Raw genomic sequence first — 19,713 nt, 5'->3', positions numbered from 1 at the left:
TGGGAGAAGCAGTTAATAGTCATAGAGGCATAGAGTTTAAGACCAAAAGGGACCACAAGATCATCAGGTTTGACCTCCTGTATGTCACAGGCCACCAATATCACCCAGCACCCGTACATTAAATCCAGCAATGGAAATGAGACCAAAGGAAATGAGACCACTAGGAGACTAGATTACTATGTGCCACAGGCAGATAATAGGAGGGACTGGAGTATCTGAGGGTCTTGCAATGGCAGGGAAATGATTAAGTGAGATATACACAAATAATCCTGGCAAGTGACCCACATCCACACACTGCCAATCTGAGTTGGGGGGAAATTCCTTCCTGAACCAACTTATGGCCATGTGCATGTGAACATGTGAGCCACAGCAGCCAGCCAAGCACCTGAGAGCGAGAATGCTCGGTGCTACCTCAGAGCCCTAGCCTGCCCTGCCCAGTGTCGCATCTCAGGTCATGACCACCCCGATGCTTCAGAGGAGAGAGGTAAAAAAACCCTTCCATTGGAGAAAAAATCCCCAGTTAAGCTTCTTTTGGAGTAAGAGACCTAAAACAATAGGAGCCACCAGCCAAAACACAGGCCGAACACAAGGCCAGTCAGCACCTGAGCTATGTGGGCAGAGGGCTTTCACTGAGGCTGAATGCAAACACATAGAGTACTGTCTTGGTGGAGCTCTCTGTGTGTGAGATCAGATGCAGTGAGAAAGAAACAGGAAGGCAAAAGTAAGCGCCAGAGACAGCCAGAGATGCACTTGTAGCCTAACCCTGGGTGAAAGCCAAGTGAGAGAACGTTTTGGTAGAATGCCGGCTGGAAAAAGAGTCTTGAAATACTGAGCAAGGAAACTGTCTCCTGTTGTTTGATTCCTACTTTGTTCAAGGACACAGGATTTTGTACATTCTTTGTAAATAAACAGGATTGCATCAAAGAATATCTGACTGCATCACCAATTTCTTCTCCCAGCTGAAACTGACAAGACTCCAAATTCAGCTAACCACTCAGGTCAAAGAAGATTCTGTGCAGCTGAGGGTTTTTTTGGGTTGGGAGTATTACTTGGACGCTAAGTTACTCTACAAACAATCTTCCTTTTACCATGGAATGTGTTACGCTTAGAAAAAAATATCCCACTGTAAACCAGAGAAGATGTTTGACTGGGCAAATATAGCGTGTTACTGTTCCTGCACTGGTGCAGTGGCTCTCAGCTGTCATTCCCATAAGCAGGTGGTGTAAAACAATAGCTCAGCAGTCACATTTTCCAAGCTGTCTATCAGGAAGCTGCAGAACCCTCCTCAGTGAGAGACTGTGAAGACTTTGAAATCCCTGCTAGTCTGTGTGTCTAGCTGAGACAAAAGGCCACACAATGAAGTTCCACTACACACACCTCCTCTTCTTTTGCTCAGGTAAGATCATTTCAACAGCTGGTTCATTTTTGGTTTGGTTCATTGCTTAATATGTTGCCCGCTGCTCTTTGTATATAACGTGAATTGTGTTAATAAAGCTTTATGAACTTGCAAGGATGACATACAAAATGAATAAAATAGTGGCTTCTAAGTGCAATGAGACCAGCTTATTCACATTTGAAGACTAAACAATTGCAGAAATATTCAGATGATTTAATCCCAGTATGCACTGAGTTCAAAAGTCGAGCTGCTTTCTCCCCTCTACATTTGTTGCCTTTTTTCTGCCATGTGCCATGTTTTAGCACAGAACAAAAAAAGACTTTGAAATCTTTGGGGATTTTTAGCAAATATGGCTTGAAATGCAATATACTGTAACAAACATTTTCATTTATTTGTGGGGAATACTGATAAGGAAGCTGAATTGATTGGCAGCTGCATGTGTTGTGCTGGGACCTATTAATAATTCCAATTAAACTGTCCCCTAAGAGATTAAGTATGTTGTAATCTTAAATATTTTTCACCAAATTTAAAAAAATGGCTATATTCCTACCAAGCCCTATTAGAATAGAACTGTAGGAAGGATTTTGTTAATTGGATACTCTTGACCTAAATATGACTCTGGGATCATAACATACCGTCTGAAACATGACACCCAATACTGCCCTTCCTGTCAGTGGAAACAGGAGCTGTTTGTCTGCAGCAGAATGTGATGTAAACTTCCGTGTTTTGCCATCCAAGCATCTTAATAGCAAGAGTTGTGTCATTTCAGTAAATCTGATCCATTTGAAGAAAAGTATTTCATATAGTACAAAGCAGCTGAGACCCAGGAGCAGATTAAGGCTGGATCCTCAGATTCCCAGCTCAACTGTCTTCAAGTAAATCAATTAGAAACTAAGAGTGAAATCCTGGCCTCACTGAAGTCAATTGCAACACTCCAATGGACTTCAGTGGGCCAGGATTTTGCCCTAAGAACCTATCCAAAGGTCTGAGCTCAGAAAAAGGATTTTCAGAAGTGCTAACTTCTAACCTAAATCTGCTCCCACCAGCGTCCATTCCTGTGGCTGGACGAAAAGATCACTGGGAGCAAGACAGGCAGCTCTGTGATACTGAGTACAAGGAAACGTGTTGTGTCCTTCTAACACTGCATTAGCCAGGCTGCAGTTTGGTCCCTTGTAGGTAATGGAATTTAGTTTAATACTTTCTCAACCACATGACACACCCCACCTATTTTCACAAGTGGTTTTATTATGTGCTCTCTGCCAGTGTAAAGAGAATGAACTGACTCGTAAAAATACGCTGTTATTGAAAATGTCAAGTTGATAGCAGCTTCTAGAATATATGCAATATAGCAAAGGGCTTTAGCATTGTATGTTATCCCTTTCCCAGCCGGTGAGGGCTTGGGTTTCCATATTATGCAAAATGTACAAGGGCCATTTTTACATACCAACTGTTAGCTTTCTCTGTGACCTGAAGCAGATGTACACACCCACTTTCTGGAGAAAAGATGAAAGTATGTAGGAATAAGACTGCAAGATGACTGTTCCCTTGTGGCTCTCTCAAAATGAAATGGGAACTCATCATGAGGGTACGCGACTGATCAAACGAATTTCTATGGCAGATTTGTTTCTGTATGTGTCTGCTCACTGAAAGAGTGAGTGAGCAAGATATGGGAAGAGGAAATGGAATGAACATTAAATAAAGATAAAGTGTTAGGTCTGTCTTGTCTGAAGTCACACGAGTCTTTTAATTAAGAGGGAAAGCCTGTTTTCCTTTTCCATGTGGATTTGAAATGACTGACTTTCATGCTGTTGCACTTTAAATTCAGATATAAAATAAGACGAAGCTGGATCAGTCAACAGATGTACACAGTGAGCAGATTGCAGGAACATAGCGTTAATGTCTTCTTAACCACACAGCCATGCTGAGAATCACTCCCAACAACCCCCAGAATGCAAAGCTTAGGATAAGCTTACATAAATAAAATACAACAACAAGCCACAAGGTGGCACTTTTAGCTAAACATACTAATGTTATTTGTGCATGTTCTTTAAACCTCCAGTGTTATGGGCAAGGACAAGGATGTGGAGCCAAGAAAAAAGATGCAAGAAATGCCTGGCAATGAGTCTTCAGTTTGCCTAACTACCCAAAAATGCAGGGTGAAATAGGTTTTAGGAGTTCCATGAAGCCTGATTCCAACTTTTATGGTGGGAGTTCTTGATGTTTGTTGGTCTCCTGGATGGAATTGTATGTGTTTTGAATGATACTTACTCTTGCAAGCAAGTATTACTCAGAATCAGAATGGGTTATCATCCCTGATGACTATGAAGCAGCCTAAGACATGGTCTGCAAATAAAAAGAAGCAATGAAATAGTAAATGAGCTTTGTTATGGTTAGATTACCTCACTAAAATGGCACATGACCTTATATCAGTAATATTTGCAGGATATCCTTACCAAGATCGCAATAAATTCTATCATTGTCTTACTGATGACATATTTGCTGTTCTGTAGCTGGTCTGATCCTGTGCTCTGAACATGAAACTCGGCTTGTTGAAGATTTATTCAAGAACTACAACAAAGTAGTGCGCCCGGTGGAAGATCATCGTGAGGCTGTTGTAGTCACAGTCGGGCTGCAGCTTATTCAGCTTATTAATGTGGTACAGTATGAATGACGATGTTTAACTGTGTTTGTTTATATGAGCTCATCAAACATTTCTTCTGAATAAGCTTTTTCCCTAAACTTTCTGTTTGTTGTTTGAAGGATGAAGTAAATCAGATTGTAACAACCAATGTACGCCTGAAACAGGTAACCTCTGAATCTCATTACTCTTGCTATTCCAAATCAAACTATTGCCCTGCACCTAATCAGGAATGTGCTACTCTCCATATATAAATATTACACACACAGCATTTTCTGTTATGGTTTCCTGAAGCAGCTTAGGCAGATGGCAGCGCTGACTGATGATTTCTTTATACAGTCCTAGAACCTTGATGTTCCATTGAACAACGTGGAGCTCCTGACAAAAGACACTTTGCATTTGACAAGATGTCCTTCTCTGATATTGTTTCAAACAGCAGATTTGTGTTATGGTTATTTTAGATTATTGAGGTAATCATCATGTATTGTTTGAACATATATAAGAAGGCGGAATTGGTAGAAGGACACATTCAGTACTTTTGTGCCTATCTACGTGTATCAATGGCATGACCATCAGTAGATCTTGGGAATATTAGATTTAGTTCCAGCAATACTGATAACATGTTTCCACTGGCTAAAATTCTTTTTTAGCAATGGACAGATGTCAACCTAAAATGGAATCCAGAAGAATATGGTGGGTTGAAAAAAATTCGTATCCCATCTGAGATAATCTGGCGCCCCGATCTTGTTCTTTATAACAAGTAAGTAGTGCTAACAGTACAAAAACTCTGCACAGAGCCTCATATAACAAAAAATTACAGAGTCTGAAGTAGAGGAAGGGGACCAATGATCAGCCTGGTGTTTTTTCAATACCTATTTGAACACTTCATATGTGTCTGAATGACTGAGATGAGCATCATTTGGATTAGTAAATGGAAAAGATTGTGAGAGAGAGAACACCTAAAACAGGGTCTGAGACAGTTATAGCAAGTCCAGTGCAGGACAGAAAACCTGTCTATCCTTAGAAGATCAAGACCAAATTCTTGCCACTCACCCCTCCTTATAACCTAGTGACAGGGGAGTTACACCCTGGTACTTCAGGTCTGAATTTGATCCATAGGTTTTATATTCAATGAGCCAAATTCTCCACCCAGTTACCTCAGAGCAACCCCTTTACCGAGTATATCCCCTTTCCAAGTCTCCTTCAGATAGATACTGTATTATATGTATGTCAGTTACGCTGGCCATGTCACTGTTAATTTCCTCTTTCTTTTGCAGTGCAGATGGTGAATTTGCTATTGATCAATTCACCAAAGTTCTTTTAGAACATACAGGCAAGATCACGTGGACACCACCAGCAATTTTTAAAAGTTACTGTGAAATTATAGTCACACACTTTCCATTTGACCAGCAGAACTGCAGTATGAAGTTGGGCACTTGGACGTATGATGGTACAGTGGTTGTTATAAATCCGGTATGAAACAACTTTTTAAATGAGAGTACCAGTAGACACTGAATATTTTAACCTGAATTCTTTTTTCTCATGCCTTTTTTATTTATTTATTTATTTTAAGTCTCGGGTTTAAATGTCATTTGTAAACTGCTCTGATTGAAAAATAAACAGGTACTGAATTACTGAAATTATTAATGACTGATGTCAAAATATAGAGTGTACTACCAGCAGTATTCAGCACTACAGGTTTCCTACAGCTATTCTGCACACATTTAGTGCATAGACTTCATGGTTAACAGCATGGCTAAAACTTAGAGAGCCAGCTCCTCAAATTGGCTCAGCTCCATTGACTTCAGTACAGCTATGGCAACTCTTTGTTAGCTGGAGTAGTATTAGGGCTTAGTATTGGATACAGCCACTAGATTGCACATGTATCAGTAGAGGGTTGACATTCTCACTCCTGGAACAGAGTCCCTTAGTCATATACATTGTCTGTCTCTCTTTCTCCCACTCTATAACCTTTCTATAACCTTTACCACTGTGGCAGCCAAGTGCCATCTCTAGATCCACTTCATAACTACCCTCTATAACTACCCTCTTGGTTTTTTAAATTCTGTGCCAACTTGCTTCACTGACTTCCTAACTGCCTACTCTCCAGCCAATTAACTCCACTTCTTCTCTTTGATCCTCTTCAGTCTCCCTGCTTGTTTATTTCTAGGGGCTGATTTTTACCTGTGATTTCCTACCTGTCCCACTTAGAACCACTTCCTTTCTCTTTAGATATTTCACTGAAGACTCCCTTTTCTCTTTAACTTGATTGTAGTTGATTCTTTCTGTAAAGCATTTAGTTGAAATGTGTGTAAAAGGCACAATATTAAAATAAAAGTAACATAGAAAGGAATAGCTGGTTGGTTGGTTTGCTTACAAAGCCAGAAGCACAGGATTATGTTGAAGTTGGTTTCACTAGGAATCAATGCCAAGTTTTAATTTATTGGTCAGTAGCTCTAATATTGAGAGTTACTATTTATCCTGTCAGGAGAGTGATCGCCCAGATATGAGCAACTTTATGGAGAGCGGCGAGTGGGTGATGAAAGATTACCGGAGCTGGAAGCACTTCGTTTACTATGCCTGTTGCCCTGACACCCCATATCTGGATATTACCTACCACTTCCTCATGCAGCGCTTGCCTCTCTACTTCATTGTCAATGTCATCATTCCCTGTCTGCTCTTCTCGTTTTTAACTGGGTTAGTGTTTTATCTGCCCACCGATTCAGGTACGTGCATTTATTACGTTACTGTAATAAGCTCCTGATTCTCAAAGGAAAGAGCAATAGCTAACAATTAAGTCAATGGGACCTGTCAGGATCAGGCCCTAAAGTGATGGACACTATAAATCTAGCTGAGGAACAGTTTAAACTCTAAAACTGCTATTATGTAGTCCTGACTCCGCTCCCTTGGAAATCAGTGGTAAATCATCCATTCAGTTTCACTGGGAGCAAGGTTCAGCTGATTGGTTTTGTCTTTGAAATTAATATATTGAATATGTTAATAAACAGTCAAATGGTGACACTGGAACCCCTGATATAGCATGTTTGAGTTAGGGGAGTTAGTTAAAGTTAGTTTGTTTCGGCCATTAGCTTCTCTGATGGCATGAATAAATATATTAAGCAACCCTGATCTCTTTCTGGCCTGTTGTGTGCTCTCTAATCTGAGAAAAGCACCTGTTCACTGCAAACATTTCTGGTGCTTAATTTGTTTTTAATCCATGCTAGGATTTTGCCCCTTATCCTTGGCTGTTTTTTTCTTCAATTTCCTCTTATGATGGGTCTTAGGAGCTTTTTAAAAAAAAAAAAAAAGAAGAAGAAGCAGCAGCATGTCACTGGACTGAACAGAACAAAATGAATGTTCATTGTGTTTTGTGGTTCAGTTTTGTCACCCTTAGTGCTAAATACCATTGCCAACCCTCCAGGGTTGTCCTGGAGTCTCCAGGAATTAAAGATTAATCTTTAATTAAAGATTATGTCATGTGATGAAACCTCCAGGAATACATCCAACCAAATTGGCAACCTTAGTCCTAAAGGAAGTCTCAAATACTGCCTGAGCTCTAAGGCCGTGTGCTCTCTTGTGCATTCAATCAGCCCACGGTGAGGCTGCCATTTATCCAGAGCAAAAAACAAAGTCATCCAAAGGAGCAAGCCCTGATTAGAGGCTGGGTTTACTCACTTAACTCCTGCAGCACATACTCATGCTCATAACAAGTGAGTTGTCAGTGCCTTCAGCCTGTCCCCAGTCCCAGTTGTGTCCTGGAAAACTCCAGCTTGATGCTGGGGGGCGTTGATCCTAATTTGGTCCCTCCACAGTGGTACAAGAACATGAATGACCAGCCAGGTTTGCTGCTTCTTGTAATGCAGAGAGAGATAAAAGTAGTCCGGATGTATAGGTATATATTCAAATATCCAAAATGTACCAGGAACCAATCACTCATGAAATCACACTCTATTTCTCTCCCTGATTAGCACTCTCTGCACTGTATCACATTAATGGCAGTGTTGTTGTTTTGTTCTGCGTGGCAGGTGAGAAGATGACTTTGAGCATTTCTGTTTTGCTGTCTTTGACTGTGTTCCTTCTGGTCATTGTGGAGCTGATTCCTTCTACTTCAAGTGCAGTGCCCTTGATAGGCAAATACATGTTATTTACCATGGTGTTTGTCATAGCATCAATCATCATTACCGTCATTGTAATCAACACCCACCATCGCTCCCCAAGTACCCATATTATGCCACAATGGGTGAGGAAGGTGAGGAAGGTTATTTGTGAATTTCTCTGCTTGAGCAGGGCCTTGAATATTTCACTCTGAGGTTTATGTAATAAAAATCTCAAGGTGTTGGGGGGAATTTCCCAATCCAGATAAATCTCAGGGCTCCCTGGCTGGGCTGCAAAATCACTCCTTTAAGTAGCAAAATTGCCTGTTGTTGGGTAGACTACAAGAGGGAAAACCCAACCTGGGAGGCAGATGAGGCAAAACCAAGTGGCAGCTGTGCAGGGGCGGCTCTAGGCACCAGCAAACCAAGCTGTTGCCTAGGGCGGCCAAATCTAGGGGGCGGCAGGCTGGGCCGGTGGACCTGCCGCAGTCATGCCTGCGGGAGGTCCACCGGAGCCGCGGACGAGCGGACCTGCCGCAGGCATGACTGCGGAGGGGGCGCTCGTCCCGCGGCTCGGCTGGACCTCCCGCAGGCATGACTGCGGCAGCTCAAGCGGAGCCGCCGGACCCGCGAACCGTCCGCAGCCGTGCCCGCGGGAGGTCCGCTCGTCCCGGGGCTCCGGTGGACCTGCCGCGGGAGCTCAACCGGAGCCGCGGGAAGAGGGGACCCGCCGCGGGACCGAGGAAGGGCGGCGCAGCACACCGCGCTGCTTGGGGCAGCCTATTTTCTAGAGCCGCCCCTGCAGCTGTGGACACAGAGAAGGAATTGGGTAGGTTGCTTATATAGCTCTTTATGGGAACCGACAGATTATCAGGCTGCATGACTCCTGGCCCAGCCAGTGGCCAACTCCATCAGCCAGCTGCCTGCCCAGGTGTTCATTGTGGATCCACAGAGTGGAGCTCAACTGGATCTCCCATGACAACTCCTCAGCCCATTCCCTCCTCTCCTATGAAACAGCATTACTCCAAAGTTATTGGGAAGGGAGGGAAATCTCCCTCTCCAGCTTAAATGATGATCACCAGACCTTACCAAGCCTCATGGCAGAGTTGTGGGTATGTCTCCACCTGGGGAACCCAGACCATCCGTTGCCACTCCTGCTAGTCTTTCCATCACCCAGCTTGCATGAACTGGCATTAAACTATGTAGGCCAGACCTACCACATACAGACCTATACCTTTAAAATTGCTCCTGTCTTGCAGTGGAAATTCTTTTTTTTTTTTTAATGGAACTTTTACAAATATTCTATCGAATCCCTGCAAGGGTTAGGGAATTTTAAAAGGCCAAGTCTGTACATGCTGTGTGATCAGGAAGAAAAACCTCCACTGATTTAAAGAAGGTTGTGAAAATCTGTGTGTGTGTAAGTGAAACAACAGGATAGCCGACAAGAAGAAGGGACAGCAAAAGCAGGCCAAAGGGATTTCTCTGCAACACTTCTAGACACTGTGGGCCAGATCCTCATTTGGTGTGTCTCAGAATAGCTCTATTGAAGTCAGTCGGGTTACGCCAGTTGAGGTTCTGGTCCTGGGTGTTATACTCCAGTTATGTTTGGATCCTGTTAAATCAGTATACATTTTATATGGCAGCAAGAAATTGTTTCCTGAAAATGTGTGAGAGGCTTGTGTGATTCAGTAAGCCCCAGGGCATCAGATTTACACAAGACAAGTAAAGTGTGACTAAGGCTTGTGCTGTGACCTACTTTCAAACAGGGAATTTCTAGGAAATCCAGTACGGGAGATTATTTGGTAGTTACGAATGTTGGACCTGCTTTTGTTTGTTGTAATGTCACATCAGTAAGACAATCACCCTAAACTAATACAATTTCTTTTTTCAGATCTTTATTGACACAATCCCAAATGTTATGTTTTTTTCAACAATGAAACGACCATCCAGGGATAAACAAGAAAAAAGGATTTTTACAGAAGACATTGATATTTCGGAAATCTCTGGAAAACCATGTCCTGCTGCCGTTAACTTCCACTCCCCACTTACCAAAAACCCAGATGTGAAAAGTGCTATAGAAGGAATCAAATACATTGCTGAAACGATGAAATCAGACCAAGAATCCAGTAATGTAAGGCATTTTTTATGTGTGATTCATCCCTCGCTTTTAAAATAAGACACTTTATTTTCTGGGAATAATAAATCTTTCCATTTCTCACAAATACACCCCAAACATAGTTTCTGCTGTATCAAAGAGCCCTGTTCTTCCCTTGATGCAATCTGTAAAGAATGATAAATAAAAGTTACAGATGACAGTTGAGTCTTTGAAACAAGTTATGCGCTAAGATTTTCCAAGTATAGTACATGAACTCAGAGAGGAGTGAGCACGGGTAGTTAGAATAGTTTTAAGGAAAATAACAATATTCCAAAACAGATTCCTAATGCAGGACATTTTCCTAATATAATAGGCAGTTTGCAGTACACTCAAAGCTGGGAAATAAACCTTAACAAAACTCCATGCTAACAGAAACATTTTTATTTCATCCCTTCAGCTCTTAAATGTGATCTGCAAATGTTAATTCCAATTTTGATAAGCTTTGATTTTGTGGATTCAATGCTCCAAATAATTCCTATAGGAGGGGCACATAATAAGCATCTTTTTGAACACTGGCCTTTTCTACTGTACCACCCAAGTGAAGGTATTTCCCAGGAAAAGCTAGCTTTGCCCCTCTTCTGTGCTAAAACCCTTATTTATAACCCCTGGTTATATACTTCTGTCCTGAGTTGTTTCTAATATTTGGCGGTTAACTTTAATAAGTAATACAGCACTTATCGTTTTGAAGGCTCCCAGAGACTTCTCAATTATATACAAAGAGCACCATTGAGATGCAGATGTTTTTGGATGGGTGGCAGCAGCAGCTTGAGCTTGGGGCGTGTTGGTGAGAGAATTATTTTGGGCACCTCCAATTTAACTAATTCATTTTGGGGCCACAATATGAAAAAAAGTTCAAAATTCTCCCCTGAATGTTTGACTGCAACGGAAAAGCTGGCTCAGATGAGATAGTTAGAGGTTCAGTCAAATACTCCAGTTTGCATCCGAGTTCATTTTGTGGGTGAAAACTGCACCTGAAAAAAGGGAGGCCTGACCTCAGCTCTTTTGAAGATTTGCACCTCATTTGTAAAGGAGGCGCTTTGAGTCACTGGCAGCCTCTTGAAGTGGAGCTCAGCTGTCTGTGTGATCTGTGCATCATTTCTAACATTTACAAAAGATTTCTAAAGGCGAATTGCAAAACCAAGCTGGGGGTTGTAGCTATTCTGGCGAAACGTAGCACTTATGAAGTACTTGAAAATAGTAAGTGATTATCACAGCTCCAGTGGGAACTAGGTAAATCTAACAGTCAGTTTTACAGATGGGGAAATTCAGGCAGAAAGGCTGGAAAAGCCTTAGGTTACAGAGTATCAGAGGGGTAGCCGTGTTAGTCTGGTTCTGTAGAAGCAGCAAAGAATCCTGTGGCACCTTATAGACTAACAGACGTTTTGCAGCATGAGCTTTCGTGGGTGAATACCCACTTTGTTTGCATCCGAAGAAGTGGGTATTCACCCACGAAAGCTCATGCTGCAAAACGTCTGTTAGTCTATAAGGTGCCACAGGATTCTTTGCTGCTTCTTAGGTTACAGAGAGTCATTGTCACAGGCAGGATTAGACTAATTCCTATGTGCCCACTCCCATGCTTGGCACACTACTCTGTGCTCACTCACACTGCTTGTCTCCCCACAGACGTTGCTTAGCAAAAGAGCCAGTTCAGAGCAACTAGCTTGGAGGTCCTTGTACAGGCAAAGCCAGCTCAGGCACCATTGTCCCCCAAAACTCTGACCTGAGTTTGGCTCCCCACAAAAACCCAGGGATCTATAGAAAAGGGTGTTGTGTCCGGAAGGTTGCTGGGTGGACAAAATGGGGACCATAAATAACCTAAAACCTTTAGGGAAAATGGTGACTGGTTTTGAACACTCACGATTGGCATATACTTACTTTTAAGGCTCACTTTGCAGTCTAAAGGGTACTCAGATTGAGTTTCAAAAGAGCCTAAGGGATTTAGGAGCACACGTTCCATTAAAAGCCAATTGGAAGGCACTTTGAAAATCTTCTTTATTTAAATTAAAACCCAGGCTAGCGTTGATATTTATAAGTCCCCACAATGTGGCCAAATGTTTCTAGTGCTCTGAAATGCCCACTTTGGCAGCTGTCAGCACACTGCACAGTGGTGTGTGGGAAGGGGGTGGGTGTTCAAGAGTCTTGGCCGGAAACACCACAGCAAATCTCTGCTCTTACGAAACGAGCAATATGACCTTTTAACCACTGTAGAACACACACAGAATCTCTGTTCTTAAGACTGCCGTGAAAAAGAAGGTTGAATCATCCCTTAATTTGAACTTGTGGGTCCGGGTAGTGTAGGCATTGCAGACCACTTGTCACTTCAAAGAAAGTGAGTATTTTTCCATAATAATATTAGAAGCCAGAGAGACGCTTTCCTTTGCACAAATCAGTAACTGCCTACACTTCCATATGCTGCCTTGTGAGGAATATAGCTCTTGGGAGGTTCTAACTGTCTCCTCTTTCTTTCATTTCCAGGCTGCAGAAGAATGGAAGTTTGTTGCAATGGTAATTGATCACCTTCTCCTTGGTATCTTCATGCTTGTTTGCATTATTGGAACATTGGCCGTGTTTGCTGGTCGTCTTATTGAATTAAATCAAGAAGGATGAACATTAAATCTAAAACATGTACTACCCCTGGCCAGGGGTAGCACATCTTTATTTACTTCGTTGGCTTTTATTGAATACATTTCATTGTTCTACCTGTTGTGTTCTTCCCCGCTGTCTGAAGGTTGCACAGCTAAGAATCACTTCCCATGGGGAACAAATAAAGGAAAAATTAAAATGATGTTTTCCACACTTGGCATTTCTGAGCCACTTCCTAGTGATGTCTCTTTTGTCAAAAGAAAAGGATCTGTGCCACTGAAAATGTGAAAATGGCTGTAAACCAGGTTCTGACTCATTTTAATAATCTTAAAAAACATTAATGTATAAATAGAAGGTTTAACTTTGAAACATATTAAGGGCCAGATTGTGGGACCAGCTGCAGCCCATGTCAATAAGGTATAACTGATGATAGGATTCTTCACTTCATGCTTTATCTATGCTTTAGATCAGTATCTAAACTTAGCTTTCAAGCTCTCTTTAAATCTCTGATGTGTGGTTTCTGTATTGGCCATGTCACAAATGACCCATCCATTAGCAAGAGAGGTGCCACCAGCAGAGGGCTTTAAAATTCCATTGTGATTTTCAACTACAGGTGACTGTGAAAAGTGCGTCTGCCCATGGAAACTCTGCTTGGCTCAGCAAGAAGGAGGCAACTTTCCTTTCAGGTGTTGTAGGTGGAATCCAGCTCAGTACAAGCCCTCAAGGAGCCACGTGCAGGAAGTTTCACAGGTAGAGCAACTGTGCAGAGGGAATGTGCACCAAGTGTTCATAGAGCAGGTCTCTGTGCCTGTTCCAAATAGCCTGCACAAAGGGAAGCTGTTGGAAGCAGGCCAGGAGCCCGGTCAGTGTTTAAAGTGGTAATTCTAAACCCCTCATGGGGTGGCAGCAGGCTGTGGCCACTTTTGGCTGAAATAATGGGTGTGGTGAGACTGCTCATGGGCAGGTCTCATGGATTTGCCCCACCACAGAGTTTCCTGAGAGATTAGATGCAGTAAGACCTATTCCTTGGTCCCACATCTCCTGTCCCCCTGCATGCTCACTCCCCTCTTCCAACCTCAGCCTTCTTTCTAAGGGTGTATCTCTACTGCAAGCTGGGGGTGTGATTCCCAGCTCGAGGTGACATACCCGCACTACCACTGATTGACCGAATACATTAAAAATGCAGTGTAGCTGGGGCAGTGGGAGGGAAGTATGTACCTGTCCAAGGCCACGGGCACATACTCAAGGTGGGTAGCCCCTCCTACCATATGCACTGCTATGGCTATGTGCTGCTTTTAGCACACTATCTCGATCAGCGCTAGCATATATTTCCTCTAGCTGGGAATCACCCCCCCCTCCCCCCGCCCCAGCTCCACGTATCAACGTACTCCAAGATGTAGTCATGTTGAGGGGTAACTTATGTGAATTTAGCCTCTTTGTGTCTGTGATTTCTCCAATTAATTCTTGGCCTGTGGATTGTTCCCCATATTCAAAATGCCAGCTGTGTTGACAAACACACAGGTAACATGGAATTGTTTCTGTTCCTTTACTGAATGAGTGCCCTTCTTAGAAGCAGATTGTGGATACTCGTTTTTCTGAAATCAACATTTGCTCTCTATGAATATGCTCTAATGTTGGCCTAAAATGTTGTACCATTCCTGCCTTCAGTACGTTAACTAGGATATTATCTGAAAACTAACACAAAAGGAGTGTGCGCACAGGGGAAGGAAATCCAGTTTCTTTTTTGATCAAATAGTCACAGCACATGTTTTGATGTTTCCACCCAGCTGTGTTACTGAAATCAGAAGTCAGAACAATACTGCACCACAGAGAATGGGTGCAGGTTAGCCCAGGGCACTGGGCTTCAGAACCTCTCAGCTTTAGGTCACCGGTTGAAATCTAGACCAATTGAGTAGTAACTTATTCATTACCATATGGTGACTGTTGTTTGGCCTGTGTACAGGCCCAGCTTTGTAATTTGGGGGGTGAGCATGCTCCTGGGAGGGGAATCCAGCCATGATTTTGCTTCCCCTTGTCATCCTGATGCTAAAAAAGGAGATAGGGCCAGCCAGTGAATTGCAGAGCTGCAGCAGGATGTCAAATGCAGCCTCCTTTTTTAACTCGTGCTTAATGCCAGCATTGTATTTTTGTGAAATGTTAGTCTCCATTAAATATGTTTTCTAAGGTAAAAACACACAAGCCAGCAGTTTACAAAGTTCATGTTAAAGAAGCAAGACATGTGTGTGATGTACTACTAAAATCACCAATGCTGTCATTATTGGTTCATTTGTTCAAGACTTGTGCAGTGGGAAAAACCTTGGACTGAATTATCATTCTACTCCTGTTCCTACTAGGTCAGGAATAAGGCAAACTGGCATGGGAGCATGGGGACTTGCTTTGCCACTATACTGATTGTACTTGGTCTATGGATAGACAGAGGACTCAGTCTCCAGTGCTCTCAAGCTCTCCATTCAGTGAGGAGCATGTCACATTAGACTGCTCAATATCTCTGTTTCTTTGTAAAATATATCTCAGAGGAGACTTTAATATAACATTAAGTGACAAAATGGTGAAATAAAAATACACCATTTTGAATAACAATGATAAACCAGAGCAAATGTGCTATTACTTAGATAAGTTAGACAGCAGCTCCGCCCTGTGGTAAGATGGAGTACTGCTGCTTTTGTGAGAGTGAGCCGTTTCTGAAATATTTGCTGTTGTGGGGATTTTTTTAGTCAGCATTGAACTAATGTAGGTAACATGTTAATTAGTTTTCCAGTATTAGGCTTGAAATTCTCCCTTTGCAGCCTATTTTTCCTGAATCATGAATAGAAATGAAGGGGAAAGGATTGAAATTAATTACTACTCATTCAAGATAGCAGCCCAGGCAAGTAGTATTGCTGTCTTAATGGTGCTGAAGAATTTGCTGCAACTTTAACAAAACAACTTTGAATGTACTATTGTTCCTCAAGAATTATATTGTGTATTTGCATGGTATAGACATTTGCAATATACTATGGACTAAATTCATCCCTGCTTTTAATATGGCGGAAACTCAACTCGAATGGGGAGAGCGAGGTTTGGGGATGGGGATGGGGATGTGAGCGGAGGAGGCTGGTGTGCAGAGGGAGCTCGGGCTATGGCTGTGGTGGGGTGGGAGGTTAGAAAGGGGTAAGCACTCACCTTGACCTTGGAGGTGCACGGCAGGCTTGGAAGCAGCACACTCAGGGCACCTGCAGCAGAATGGTGTCCACAGGCCCTGCCCCAGGCACCCAGAGGGACCGCCCATTGAGCTCCCTGCTCCCCATGCTGGCTGCTGCTTTTATACAACTGGCAGAGGCTTCTGCCCTGGAGGGGAAACAGCCTTCCCCCATTTCCAAAATGACTCAGCTCACCCTAGCTGTCCCTTCCAAGCCCAGCCCAGCTGCACCCTCACCTCCAGGGACTACCTCTCCCTAGCAGTGCGCAGGCTGGGCCAGAGGAAGAGCAGGGCCCAGGCTACCCTGTCTTGTGCCCTCCCAAGTACAGAGGAAATATTGTGTGGGCAGAAACACAGATCACCCCCCACAATGTTTCCCTCACTAGCCCGCACTGTCCACTCGGTTCTGCTGCCCCAGTGCCAAACTATATGCTCAGCGTTTTCTGGTGAGCGGTTGTTTTGGTGAGCTACAGCCCCAAAACACAACTAAATAAGTTCGCTGTCTGGACTAGAGTCCTGCTATTTGCAATACTCCACCAAGAGTTTTCACTACCTGCTCCCCCCCTATTGAAATTATTTGAGAAGGAAGGGACCCTCCCAAGTCACATCTTGCCATTCTCCCATTCCCTGGTACCATTGAGTCTCTTAGGCCTATAAACCACCACTGAGAGTTAAGTGTCCAGGTGAGGTCTCTGGTGGGGGCTAATAGGGCTAGCTGTACTTCTGACCTCTCTGTGGTCTCTGACTATGTCTCCACAGGCCTCAGGCCTTGTGCCTTTACCTGGCCTCAGGTAAAGTACACAGGGTACTGTAGTCAAGCAGCCAGTCTATCTAGTCCAGTGCTTATCCAGCAGGTCTGACTAGATTGGGTACCTGCAGCGTTCTTCCCTTCGCGAGCTTGTGACCAGCAGTGAAAACAGTGACCCGACAACTTTCTTAAAACATTGTTGTTCTTAGCAGTACGAACAAAGAATTAAACCTAAAAAAAGGAGGATTTTAAAATAGCAAAAGGTCTATACATCTATCTGACCTTGAATCAAGCCATCCTCTTGATGGGAACCCGATATATCTGACTTCTCCCAGACTCTCCCACAGCAGGCTGTAGGTTCTCAGTCTAAAAAGGCTGGCTCTAGCTTTGAGGGAGTGTGTGTCTCTTTAAACCCTCCTGAGTCTTTTGACCCCTTCACAGAGACTGATTTATTCCTGGGGGAAACCTGTCTGGCAAACCAGCAGGAGGTTGCGCCAAAGCATCAAAACAAATGGCTTTTGCATTGTCTCTCAAATGTGTGCTGAGAAATGTACATCAGGGTCCACCTCCCACTTCCTGGGTGCATTTCCTGACAATCCTGTTACTGAATTACCACAATATGTGCATGCAGCAAACATCACAAGGACCCCACACAATATTCATAAATTATGACAAGCAGTGCCAAATCATCACAGCTAGTATTAGTGATTCCACATCCTCCCTTGGTGGCTTGTACCACTGCCCAAGGGTTTGCTTCTGTTGGCAGACGCAGGACACAGAGCTCAGATCATAGTGACAGACGAACCCAGGGTAGGGTGTGGCAATGCAAAGCTGCCACAGCCAACTAGACCTGTCTCAGAAGTGAGCAGTGCCAGCCATTGGATACACGCCTCTTGGGGGAATCTATTCTTTTTCCACTTTAGATTAAATACTTTCTCCTAACTCTAACCAAAGAAGGGGGCACCCCAATTCTCTTAAGATGTGCCTTGGTAGGAATGATTTATATTTTGTTCCCCCAAAAGTCTCTAGAGGATATTGAGGCTATAGGAAAGTGTCCAGTTTGTGCCACCCAAAGAGGCAGACTGGGCTGGAGACCCTCTAACAATGGGTTTCCTCTCTAAGGAAATTGGTTTGAAAATATTTGGTGCAATCTGGTCTACCCTAAAGGCATGAAATTTGCTCTTCTATTTTTAGATCATCCTTGGCAGGGATGAGTTCGCTGTATCTAGAGAAGGAGTGAACCCCATCAGAGGCAGGGAAATCAGCTAATCAGCCCTTCCTGGCTAGCAGAATTTTAACACTGAATTCAAATCGTGACAGACAGCTCAGTTCTTCAGGGTGGATTTTACCTGGGCCTTTTGGTTTGAATATTCATTGTCTTCTATAATCTCACCCTTCCTGATTTACCTTAAGTACTATTACATCAAGCCCTTTGTCATTAGTATCTGTAGACCAAAACAAAGTACTGTGCTATCTGTTCTATCTGTTACTTGTCCTCCCCACCCTCTTTGTTAAAGTCAGTTCTACTCTGAACAGTGTGCCTGTAAAAACAGCTTTGGGGAGGTTGAATATATTGTCTCAGTCACTTCCAGATCTAACCTGCTCTGTTTACATGTAATGAGGAGTCTACAGATTATTTCTAATGCCCATCCCTGCAAGCTCTACCTGGAATCTTAACACTTACACTAGTTAGCAGGAAGAGAGTTATCATCTGCAGTAAGAGATGCTGCCCTGGGTTCCACCTGTACAACCCCATTTTCTTCAGATTCTGCCATCAAATGAATTGTGCAACTTTATGGCCTTCAGTAGGCAGAATTTGGCCCTGAACTTTAACAAAACAACTTTGAATGTAATATTGTGCTATTGTTCTGCAAGAATTATATTGTGTGTTTGCATTTTATAGACATTTGCAATATACTATGGACTAAATTCATCCCTGCACTCATCGCTGTTTCCTCTGCATTAACATCAAGAGTAAAAAGTTGTGAAAGCCTAATGTTGGTGCTAAAGTGAACAGTGGTTTGAATGATTGCACATGTCCCGCCACTGTAGGTGTGTGCATGCCTCAGCAGTATCCATCGGGGCAGTGTGAGCACCCGCTGGTGCCTTGTACCACTGCAGGTAGCCATAAAGGGCTGCACTGCCGCCGCCCCCCCTCAGTTCCTTCCTACTGCTAGTGAGGGTTGTTGGAGCCCCGATCTTTGTATCTGCAAGTCTTCCCCCTTTTAGTGTATATAGTACCCGTGGGATTCATTTTTAGTCTAGTTTGTTTGTACATATTTAAATATAAGAATAAGTTTAGGACAGTTATTTTCTAGAGTAGGGTTCCCGGTTCCCAGTTGGGTACCAGGCTCAGTACCAGACCAATGCCTTCAAGGCCTGTCACTCATGTAAAAGTCTCTGCCAATAAGCAATCCACCTCCCCAGCTGCCATAAGTGTCTGGGAGAGGCCAAAGTGAGTTGGCAAACATCACATTTACTGAGCGTTCAAACCCTGATCAGAAAAGGGACAGGGCTGCCAAATGCAAGCACCTGCTTCTGGAATCTGTGCTTTGCTAACTATTGGCACCTTCCCGCTTGGAATGGGTACCAAGCACGTCCGAGTCAGTGAGGAGTGCTCCCCCTGATCTGACTGAGTACAGAGGCAGATCTTCACCACCAGGACCTACCGAGAGACAACATAAGTCTCCCACGGACTCGGTACCAGGGCCTTTGAAGACTACAATAAAGGTACCAAGCAGAGGCAAAGACTTGGAGGTGGCCCAAACAAGAGGCACCACCAGACACACTCTGTGAGCCAGCAAGGATTGCTGACTCTGGAGCCCAGGATGTACAGGTGGGCTCCGTTCCAAAGGGTTCCATCTAGAGGGAAGCCAGTGATGATCTTGCTTGTACCCCAT

General features: G+C 43.4%; 1 protein-coding gene across 2 annotated transcripts; it reads left to right on the top strand.

Moving 5' to 3' along the window:
- The first annotated feature begins 823 nt into the window (after window positions 1-823).
- On the top strand, window positions 824-13,052 carry CHRNA1 (cholinergic receptor nicotinic alpha 1 subunit). Of its 2 annotated transcripts, none has more exons than XM_045032669.1 (9): window positions 824-1,396; window positions 3,907-4,052; window positions 4,157-4,201; window positions 4,685-4,794; window positions 5,312-5,507; window positions 6,523-6,760; window positions 8,060-8,283; window positions 10,020-10,259; window positions 12,759-13,052. In XM_045032669.1, exons 1-9 carry the CDS (start codon window positions 1,357-1,359, stop codon window positions 12,888-12,890), a joined length of 1,371 nt encoding a protein of 456 aa, XP_044888604.1. In that variant the 5' UTR covers window positions 824-1,356; the 3' UTR covers window positions 12,891-13,052. The 2 variants fall into 2 exon arrangements, with proteins under 2 accessions (XP_044888604.1, XP_044888603.1); XM_045032668.1 differs by lacking the exon at window positions 824-1,396 and adding an exon at window positions 3,475-3,600.
- The last annotated feature ends 6,661 nt before the right edge of the window (window positions 13,053-19,713 follow it).

This window comes from Mauremys mutica, chromosome 10 (assembly GCF_020497125.1).
Source record: "Mauremys mutica isolate MM-2020 ecotype Southern chromosome 10, ASM2049712v1, whole genome shotgun sequence".
Lineage (NCBI taxonomy): Eukaryota > Metazoa > Chordata > Testudines > Geoemydidae > Mauremys > Mauremys mutica.
The sequence above is the reverse complement of the archived record's forward strand: the minus strand, read 5'-3'. Positions and strand labels throughout refer to the sequence as shown.

Excerpts from the sequence above, each read along its gene's own strand:
- CHRNA1 (XM_045032668.1), top strand. The coding sequence starts at position 3,546 with ATGCAGGGTGAAATAGGTTTTAGGAGTTCCATGAAGCCTGATTCCAAC. Across the intron at positions 3,601-3,906 it reads GCCTGATTCCAACTTTTATG|CTGGTCTGATCCTGTGCTCT; the intron begins GTGGGAGTTCTT and ends GCTGTTCTGTAG. Across the intron at positions 6,761-8,059 it reads TTATCTGCCCACCGATTCAG|GTGAGAAGATGACTTTGAGC; the intron begins GTACGTGCATTT and ends TCTGCGTGGCAG.